General features: G+C 35.7%; 1 protein-coding gene across 1 annotated transcript in view; it reads right to left on the minus strand.

The window, feature by feature from the left end:
* The window catches only part of LOC107609096 (cytochrome P450 72A14), a gene marked incomplete at its 5' end in the record, with an annotated part of 4,044 nt that continues 2,108 nt past the window's right edge, over positions 9,268-11,203 (minus strand). The window contains 3 exon segments of the mRNA XM_016310931.2: positions 9,268-9,885; positions 9,992-10,370; positions 10,459-10,706. Coding sequence (XP_016166417.1) covers positions 9,460-9,885; positions 9,992-10,370; positions 10,459-10,706 — 1,053 coding nt within the window.

The following is an 11,203-nucleotide window of genomic DNA, read 5'->3' on the forward strand; positions in this document are numbered from 1 at the left end:
TTCAATCACAGATTCAATTGTTGAGAGTTTTTGGGTCAGGGACGTTTGTGAGAGTTGTGAGTCTTCATGTTCCCTTGTCATCTCAAGTGCAGTTTCATTTTCAACCACCTCATTCTTCATTGAAAGTTCACTTGATGCAGTAGCCTCCTCATCTTGCTCTTTCACTTTATCCTTCACATCCATCAATTGGTCTTCATTTTTCTTGCTTAGTGATTCTGAGTGTTTCCCTATGTTCTCCAAATGCTCATCCTTCTTCTGAAGAAGGATTTCTTGTTCTCTCCAGGATTGTTGTTGTTCCTCCATGAGTTGTTCTTGTCTTTTCAACAATTCTCTGGATTTTTGAAGGGGATCTTCAACTAGTTCAAGGGTTTCTTCATTTTGCTCTTCCACCTTCTCCCGTGCACTAAACATTTGGTTTACCAGCACTTCTATGTTTTTGAATGAACTCTCTTGCTCGTTCCAGGATATCTGTGCCTCCCTCTCATATTTTTCAAACATGGTCTCAAGCTTTGAGAGGCTTTGGTTCGTGGAGGTTTGTGTTGAAGCATAATCAAGTGATGAAGAACTTTCAAATGAGAAACTGGAACGTGAGGGTGGATGCTCTTTCATTCCTTGGTGATACTCCCAGCCACCATTAGAATAATGACTTGAATCATTTTGTGGTGGTGGGAAGTATCCCATATGATTCTCTTGCTCATCTTGTGTCTTTGAAGCAAATCTCCATGAATTGGAGTGCTCAGAATTGGTATTTTCTTGGTGATATTCCCAGCCACCATTAGAGATTGGTGATGGTGGGTAATATCCCATAAAATTTGTTTGATCATAAGAGGAGTTGAACTCCATTTGAATTTTGGAAAACACAACACCAAGGAAAATTGAAATTACTCATATCAGATATGAGAATTTCTTAGTGAGGCAAAAACTCAAACACCTTGGTTTCAATTTAAAATAGAAAACAAAAATAAAGAAAATGCTTGATCTAGACTTCTCATCCACTTAATCATTGTTGATCTAAATCAATCCCCAGCAACGGCGCCAAAAACTTGATGGTATTTTTGTGGAAAAATGAATTTTCAAAACACCAAAAACTCACCGGCAAGTGTACCGGGTCGTATCAAGTAGTAAAACTCACTTAGAGTGAGGTCGATCCCACAGGGATTGATGGATCAAGCAACTTTAGTGGGTGATTAGTTTAGTCAAGCTAACATTGAGGTGAAATTGGTTGAAATGTAGCCAACAAAAAGTAAATTGACAAGAATTTAAAGTTGCAGAAAGTAAATGAGCGAAATCTTAAAGTGCAAGAAATGTAAATTGCAAGAATCTTAAATGACAAGAAATGTAAATTGCATGAAATATAAAGGGGAGTGGGTGCTGGAAATTAAAATTCAACAGGAAAGTATAGATAGCAATCAAACAGAGAAGTAAAAGATGCAAAATCATGCAACAGATCTAAACAGAAGAGTAAAATGCATTGAAGAATTTTAAGACAGAAAAGCAATGCTTAATTTGCAGCAATTTAAAAGTGGTTCAAGATCTCAGGAGTGGAAGAGACTAGAAAACAAGTCTAGATATCAAATCCTTCCTTGATCCAACAAGAACAATTGCAAAATGAAAATGGAAGAGTAAATTGCAGAAGAAGAACAAGAGAAGTTGCAGATGGAGAATGAAAACAGAATTCCTTCCAATCTCAATCCAAAATTTCAAAACAGAAAATAAAACTAAGAGAGAAAGCAAAATAAAAACTAAAGAGTGCACAACTCCCTATTGGAGCTAGCCTCCTTTCTAATCGAGCTCCTCCTGAAAATGAGAGTGATACCTTTATATAGGCTTTTTACAAAATAAAAATGAAATTGAAATGAAAAACAAATTAAATGAAAATCCCAATTCTAGCTTGTTCTTGTGCCTTTGAGTGATGATGTGGGCTTGACTTGCTTTGGATTTGAAGAGAGATGGATCTAGTTGGCCTTGGTTTAATTGATGAAGAATTAAATCCAATTTGATTTTTAATTGCCTCAATTTCGTGCCAAATATGGACTATGATACATCGTTGGAAAGCTCTGAATGTCAGCTTTCCAACGCAACTAGAAGCACATCAATTGGACATCTGTAGCTCAAGTTATTGCCCTTTGAAGGAGGCATGGTCATGCTGTAAACGCCCACTTTTAACTTAGCGAAATTTCTTGCCTCCAAGCACATTTTTCTTGTACGGCAAAGCTAAGTTCACTAATCACTTAGTGAACTGAGCTTTGTGTGCTGATTGTTCATGCTTCCTTTATTTGGTCATGGGCCACGCTTTTAAAAGCGTGGCCTAAGGCTCCAAAGTGTGCTCCAATTTTAAAGTGTGCCCCAAAGCTCTTTTTTTCTCCTTTTTAGCTTATTTTGTGCTTCTTTTTCTTCTTATTTCCTACCAAATTTATAAAATTAAAAGATCAAGGAAATATACCATTTAAGCATAAAAGAATGCAATATTTAAGCACTAATCATCAATTTCTTGTATGAAAAAGCATAGAAAAACATGACATATTGACATGTCATCAGCGCTATTGGAAAGCTGGCCAAATCTTCACAATTTCTCTCCATAGGTCAGAGTCTCCACTCTTGGCACTAAAATTGCTTATGTTACTCTCTCCCTTGCAATACTTTTGAATTAGAGTTCTAGCCCACAGTGTGTTTTGATTCTCTCTTAGTTGCCAAATAATTTTCATGAGAAAGGCATCGATCATCAAGCTTAGTTTTCTGAATCCCAATCTTCCTTCATGTTTTGGTGTGCAAATGATTTTCCAGTTAATGGCATGTAACTTTCTTCTTTGACCATCATCTCCCCAAATAAATCCTCTTTGAATCTTTTCTATTTCATTACAAACAGTTTTTGGAACTCTTGTATGCTTCATATCAAAGTTTACACTAGGACTTATAGCCGACTACGCTAAAGTGATCCTGTCGGCAAGTGATAAACACTTGGATTTCCATCCCTTCAACTTACCTTGAACCCTTTCAAGAATTTCCTTGTAATTTTATTTTTCTATCCTATTGTTGTTGATCATGGCTCCCAAATATCTTCCAAGAGCCGAATTCTCCCTAATACTAGTTTTTTCCTTAATTCTTTCTTTATCTTGTCCGAGTTGGTGTATTTTTTGAAAAAACTATGGAGGATTTATTTACATTGATCTTTAATCCGGTGGCCTTGCAAAAAATTTTCAAAACGGTGCTAATTATTTCCATTTGGTCCTCTAAAGCTTCTGTGAAGAACAGTAGATCATCTGCGAACATTAAGTGAGATATCTCCATCCTCTCTCATCCAACTCTAAAAGGGTTTCACTTTTCATAATACATCTCATGTTCTATATAATGTGATAGTTTATCCATGCAGATAACGAATAAACAAGGGGACATGGGGTCCCCTTGCCTAATCCCTCTTGTGGGAACAAAAGTCTCTGTCTTGCTTCCGTTCCAAAGAATACTGTAGCTGACTGATCTGACTTCCTCCATAACAATGTCAACAATTTTTGTAAGGAGCTTTAACTCTTGTAGTCTTTCCTGCATGAAATCCCAATTAATTCTATTGTAGGCTTTTTTGAAGTCAACTTTGATAGCCATGAAATTTTTTTCCCTCTCATCTTCTTCATAGAATGCATAATCTCCTTTGCAATCACGATATTATCTTGAATTTTCTTGCCAGGTATAAAACTAGACTGATTGGGGTTGATTCTGTCGTTTAGATGGGGTTTTAGCCTCTGCACAATGATCTTTGTCAAAATTTTCAGCCTTACATTGCAAAGAGCAATTGGCCTAAACTGAGAGATGAACTCTGGGTGTTGTATCTTCGGGATGAGCGCAATAAGGATTGAGTTAGACTCCTTTAAAAAGATAGGGTTCCTCCAATAATCTCTGATGTAGTCACAGACTTTATGTTTTAATAAATCCCAATTATTTTTTAAGAAAACAGATGGGTATCCATCGTCTCCTGGAGCTTTGAAGGATCCTATGCTGAAAAGTGCTTTCTTGATCTCACAGTTTGTCGGCCTTCTCTCCATCATCCTGCAATCCAAAGGATCCAAGTTAGGCACTATAATATTTTCTAAGGTTAGAGGAGTGGTATTTACCTGTTCTTGATAGAGACTTTTGAAATATTCAATAACATGCTCCTTTAAATCTTAGTCTTCTTCAATTCAATTTCTGCTTGCATTTTTTAGCTTGAGAATCTTGTTTTTCCTTCTGCTTATGATAGCCTTAGTGTAGTAGAATTTGGTATCTATATCTCCTTCCACCACCCATTGCTCTTTTGATTTTTGGAGCCAAAAAACTTCTTCTTTATCTAGTATTTCCTCAAGCTCTCTCTTGAGCTTTACTTCCAAGTCATCCAAAAACGGATTTCTTCTGTAACTTTTGCTCCTCTGAATGCCATTGATTCTATTTAACAATCTTCTTTTTTATTTGAAAATATTTTCAAAAATGTCCTTATTCCATTTATTGAGATCTTTCCTTAGACTGTTTAGATTCTGGGTAAGTCTGTTGTCTTCTCTCCAGTGCTCTTCCAAAAAAGGCTTGAAATATGGATGCAAGGACCACATTGCTTCAAATCTAAAAGGCCTTTCATTCCTGCAGTTGCTTTCTTCCTCCTTTTTGATTAGCAAAGGGTGATGGTCCAAATTGATTCTTGGGCGGACTTTGACCACTGCTTCTTGAAACCTAGTTCTCCAGGAAGGATTTGATAAAGCTCTATCTAATCTTTTAAAAACTCTATCATATCCTTCCCACTGAGGTCCTCTCCAAGTGAATCTTGTGCCAACAAAATTCAAATCCACTAAACTACATCTGTCAATCCAATCAGCAAAATTTCTACACATTCTTTGATCAGTGGGGCTACCTCCTTTCTTCTCCGTACAGTCTTTTATTTCATTAAAATTTCCGGTTAAAAGCCATGATTCATTTATATTTCTAGCAATTCTTTCAATATTCGGTCAAAGCAGCCTTCTATGGCTTGGTTGAGGGCTTGCATAAATCGCTGTAAGGCACCAAGGTTCTTCATTTTGCACTTGGATTCTTGTATGAATAAACTGTTGATTAGTTTCCAACGGAGAAGATTACTATCCTTCTAGCAAATCCAAATTCCACCAATGAAGCCTTGCGCCTCTTCTATGATGAAGTTGTTGAATCCCAGACTTTGTATAATTCTTCTCGCATTGTCTCCACTAACTTTGGTCTCCAAAAGTATGATAATATCCAGGTTGTATTGTCTAAAAAACTCTTTTAAGGTACGTCTAAAAGCACAACTAGCCACACCTCTAACATCCCAACATTATAATCATTAAAAAAACAAAGGGATAAAAGGCGGATCTAATTCAGCTGCATGTCTGCAGCTTCAACTCCTTCCAAACCAATAGTCCTGGGGCTTTCGAAGCCTACCCCCCCATTATAAAATCTTCTATATTCTTCTGCATCTCTATATCCCTAGAAGCTTCAATTTTTTGTTTTGTCTCTCCTGGGTCTGGGGGCTCATTCTCTTCATTATGTTGTGTTTCCTCTGCTTCCATAACATTTTCATTTTGTGCTTGGTTTTGTGTTGCATCATCATCTGTATTCCAGTTTTTCCTACAGTTGACTATTTTTTTTTTGTTGTGGTTGCTGCTTTCTCCTTTGTGTGTTTCTTTTTCTTTATTGATTTGGCTTTTTCCTTTTTGTATTTGCCGGTTTTGCTTCTAGTTCTATTCTTTGTTGTTGTTCTTATTGGTTGCTATCAAATTTCTTTCTGTGAGTTCTACTTGGTTGAGCTATCTCTTTTTCTTTTTTTCATCTGTTCTTTTGGCCATGTATATTCTCTATTGTTGTTCTCTTAACTCCCCTCTTCCTCATTATCCCTGCTATTATTTTCTGGTTCTTCTATTTCCAATGCACTATATCTAGATATATTGTTCTTCTTATTTTCCTTCTCTTTTGAATGATTTGGACCAGCTTCATCCTTGTTTGCCTTCTTTCTCTCTCTTCTTTGTTTTTTGACAACCATCCATGGCCCATAGTTATTTTATTCTTTTTTCTTTGTTGCTAAAATTTCTATTGTCTTTGTGTTCTCATTTCTTTTTTCGTTCTCTAGTGTCCCTGCCTTTTTTTCCATGTTGCCTTCTGGTTGTTTTCCTCTTCTCTCTTCTGCCTTTTGTTGTTGATGTTCTGCTTCCCTTAATTCCCTTCATACGGCACAGTATTTTTGTTCATGATCCATTTTTTCACATGTGAAGCATATTTGGTGGATACCTTCATATTCAACTTGATAGGCTTTTCCATTCACCATATACCTCCCTAGCAGCGGCTTGGTTAGATCGACTTCAACGCATAGCCTGACAAACTTACCTCTGTATAACTGAGAAGTATTATAGTCTATCTTGCATGTTCTGCCTATCAAATCTCCAATTTTTCTCAAAATCTTCTCATTATAGGGTTCAATAGGCAGTCCCGAGAGTCTTACCTACGCTCTGATCTTATCAATAATAGTGAGCAGTGGATTAAAATCTGGTTCCCAGAGTCTTACCGCCAAGTAGTGGTCATATATTTTTCAAGGGCCCTCAAGAAGTGCGTGATCTAAATCATCTTTAGCGTAAAACTTAACCAGGTAGAAGTTATTGCCCAGGTCAATAGCGTCTACTCCACCAAGTCTCCCCCACAGAGTTTCTATTTTCTTCTTCATGGCTGCATAAGCAATTTTTCTTCCCATTAGTTTGACTCTTAGGGATTTCCACCACGGTTTCCAGAGTTCTTTTTTGACTGTATCGTTGATGATAATGTTAAACAGTCCTTCTCCCATATCTACCACTGTTACTTATTCTTATTCTTTCTTTTTTCCTTCGCCTCTTGCTTCTGTTGTTTCAGGTATTTTCTTCTAGTCACTCATCATATCTTCTTTTTCTGAATCTGACATGTCATCATCGAACATGGCTCCTACTCTAGTCACTATGTTCGCATAAGATCTCGTTCCATAACTTCCTTCGTTGTCGTCCATCCAGTCTTCATGTCAAGGGATGAGAGCTTGGATCCCAAGTAACCTTCTTCTCCTTTTCTAATCTTCTTGTTGCTACGCAGTGGGTTCTCATGATCTTACAGTAGTCACGGTGGCTCATTGGAGGCCCTTTTCGGCCGCTTATTGCCGGTCATGGACAGAGGAGGCTGGTTGCGTATGGGATGTTGGAGAAAAAATAAAGATACCATTAACGGTTAGTTTCAATTTGTCCACTCGTTTATGCATAACATGCATAACTACTCATTATGACTCTAACAATAAGATGTGCAACTTATTTTGTTTGGGCTTGTGTATCATTCTGAGTGTTTTGGGCTATAGGATATGGTAGGTTTAATATGTCCCCATAAGCTGGAAGATGGAATAAATTAAAATTTTTTAACTTGGAAGAATTTGTATGGAATGCCTGAATTGGAAGAGGCTTAGTAAAGATGTCTGTTAATTGATGGAAGGAAGGAACGGGAAGCAATTTCACTGAGCCTTTTCACGAACAAGGTGGCAGTCAACTTCTAGGTGTTTGGTCCGCTCATAAAAAACATGGTTGACAGCCATATGTAGTGTACTTTGGTTATCACAAACAAAACTGGAGGTCGAACACAAGATACATGAAAAAACGGTAAAAGATTCAATATCCAGAGAAGGTCACAATTAGTGTTTGCCAAAGCACGGTATTTGGCCTCCGTAGAAAAATGACCAACAGTGATTTGCTTTTTAGTCTTCCAAAAAACGGCATTTTTATGGAGTAGGTCAACGACTAACTTGTTACGGATTTGAATTCGCTGCTCAATGGGTTGTTACATGCACAAAGCGGAATTCGAACTTCCGACATTTACCTAAATAAACTAATGAGCTAACCACTCAATCAATACAAATTAGTTGAAAAAAAAACAAATAAATGGTTATATTTTTACAATTCAACTAGGTATTCTTTAAAAGTTGTATAATATTCGGCCTTTTATTACAATAATTTAAAAAAAAAGTAAAATAAACACATCTAAAAATTATAAATAGATTTAGTGTCTTTTTAAAATTAAATACATATTCAAAATAAAAACTAAATCAAACTGAAATTTAAAATTTAAATTTCAATTTTAAATTTTTGTTTCAGATTTAATATATTTAATTATTAATATATTACAATTTAAATACACATCCAAAAATCAAATTAGTTAGAATTTAAAATTTCGAATTTAAAATTCTAAAATAAATCTTAAACCATCTTAAATCACTAGTAAAATTTTCGCTTCGTAAAGATCCAGAGCTGCAGCACCTCCCTCTCCTCATCTGTTGCCGCTTTCGTCTTCTCCCGCGTTGCGTACTCCTCTGTGACGATCTCCTCTTTCGGTGACGCGCACTTCCCCTGTGCACACCCCGCGCCTCTTCCATCGATGGGCTCCTCTTCGTCCCTGGTCTCCTCCCTCGCGCCACGCACAACCGCCCCCTTCTCCCGCGCCTCCCCCTGTCTCCTCCCCCACGTTGCACTCCTTCTGTCTCTGGTATTTCTGTTTGCAAAATTCTAAAAAAATTTGGTTGAGTTCATTCATGAAGATATGTTATTCCTTTTTTTTTTCTGCTTAATAAAAAGTTATATTTTTTTAAAATTTATGTATAATATTGGAAGTGTCTGTATTTTGTTTTTTTAAATGTATTTGTGATTATATGTAATTTAGAATTACAATGACAATAATTTAGATGTGTTAATAAATAATTTTAAATGTGTTTATGTTGTTTATTTAATTTTAGATGTGTTTTTAACATGAGTTTTGAATGGTTTGAATAAAAAAAATAATTGAATGAGTTTAATTGATTTTGAAAAACTTCACTTATTTTTTTAAAATTAATACACGAAAAGTTGTTACGAGTTTTATGGTTTAGTTTGCAAAAAATAGTGATTACAAATTTTACGGTGATAAATATTCAAAATAAAAGTGGTTCCTTAAAAATAGAAAATATAATTAATTAAAAAATTAAAATAATAAAATATTAAATTTAAAAACTGAATAAAGACTGAATTTTGTTGTACAAGTAGCATTTTCCATATTTTTAATAAGTTCTTTCATATAATAGCTTTTTTTAAATGTGTGCGTGTGTGTGTTTTTTTTTCTTTTTTTATTGGTATTATGTTAAATTCTTTTGACGTCAATAAAGATTTAATGTATTGTCATAAAATTATTTTTTCTACAAATTTAAAGAGATAAAAAGATACGCATAGTAATTGTGTTGAAAATAAATAATAGGAAAAAAAATTCTAAGATAATACATTGGCGGTGATAACAAGCTTAAAATAGGCTATTATTAGACTTGGTTTTAGCGTTGGAAGCAATAGGAGCCATCTTCCTCTACCGCTACGTAGAGAGCAACCATTGTATCATTACAAATATATAATAACAACAACATTATGACTCATGTATATAGAAGCCTAATTTATTTTCTAAGAAGCAAAGTTTAGCACTTTACAACTTTTGTAATATTAAATGTGCCCCGTGCTCAGGCTGAAGTGTAATAATAAAGGATGGAGAATGAGTATAAGATGGAGACAACGTAAAGGAGAAACGTTGCAAGATCATGGACACAGCTATCTTTGCCTCTAACAATCCAAAGTTTTGCCCTATGCAGAGTCGAGGACCCCATCCAAATGGCATGTATGAAACTTTCCCATTTGTTGCCTTTGATACTCCTTCAGCAAACCTCTCTGGCTTGAACTCCTTGGCATCATCTCCCCAAAATTCCTTTTCCTGGTGTAGCATTGATATAGGCACTACAAGTTCCACCCCTGCAGGAATTATGAGGTCTCCAAGTTTTGCATCTTTGCGTAGAAATCGCGCGAACATGACCACCGGTGGATATAGCCTAAGGCTCTCCTGTAGAATCATTGACACCTGATTCATAGAAAAGGTAACAATATCGTATCAGTAAAAATAACTAATTTTTACGTTGACCAATGTAAAATATTTTATAATGTCAATACGTGAAATTCAAACTTACAATCTTTAGTTGACCTATCTTGTCGTAGTCTGGTTTTTCGTTTCCAAACACTTTAAAAACTTCCTCCCTTGCCTTTTCTTGCCAATCAGGATGCTTGCTTAGCAGTAACATGGTCCACACTAGCAATTCTGCATTGGCTTCCTGTCCAGCTAAGTAAAACAGTTTGACCTCTTCCACTACCTCTCTTAAACTCATTCCTGGGCCGTTATTTTTCTCAGATTCCTTGTAATTTGATTCCAAAAGTATCCCCAACAAGTCATTGTTTGTGGCCTCCCCTGCTTTTATTAATTTCAATCTTCGGTTGATGATATTCATTAGCGATCCTCGTATTTCCTTGTCAATAGCTTTCATCCTTCGGTTGGTACGAGTTGGTAGAAATCTACAAAATAAGCACAAATGCGGCAAAAACTGATTAGACTCTCACTTTTTTACTTTAGAGGAACCTGATCCAGTGTGGCCACCCATACCTGTACCCTGGAAGGAAAGCGAATTTAAAGAGTGTCATTGTGAGTTGAAGCATCTCTCTTTGAAGTTGGAAGACTCTCTTTCCTTCTTCGAAGCTACTTCCAAAGCCGGCGCGAGCGAGGACATCGCTCGACACGTTTGTTATGGAAGGCCATACATCCATCTCACATGGTCCATCAGAAGAAGCTAATACATTCTCCCATTTGCTTACCATGTCATCGCAACACTCAACAAATATTGGTACCAAGACCTACAGAAATTTTCCAGATTATTAAACACCATACTTGAACCTGTTTGCTTGTCGAACACTTAACTTTATAGGTTCATGTCAGGTAATCATGTTTGATATTTATAGAGACTATTTTGACATATCAAAATCTAAAGGAACTAAAATGAGGTTATGTTTGTTTATTGCGGGATATAGATGCACATAAATATATGTAGTCTATTTGATAGTGAGAAAATGAGATTATGTTATATAATGAGTTAGGATTATCTTGGATGAGTTTAGAAAAGTAAATTCGATGTCCAATATGATTTAGGTGAATGCTATGGTGCCTAAAAAGTGGTGCCTATTTATTAAAAAAGGTTAAAAAATAATATTTAATTTAAAAGATATAACAATAAATAATTTTTAAAAAATCAAAACTTACTACAAAAAATAAGTTAGGCAAAATTTAGACATCAATTCATAGACACCATAAAATTGGACTATGATTTATGTGATTTGTTAAACATGAAACATGA

This window comes from Arachis ipaensis, chromosome B07 (genome assembly GCF_000816755.2).
Source record: "Arachis ipaensis cultivar K30076 chromosome B07, Araip1.1, whole genome shotgun sequence".
Lineage (NCBI taxonomy): Eukaryota > Viridiplantae > Streptophyta > Magnoliopsida > Fabales > Fabaceae > Arachis > Arachis ipaensis.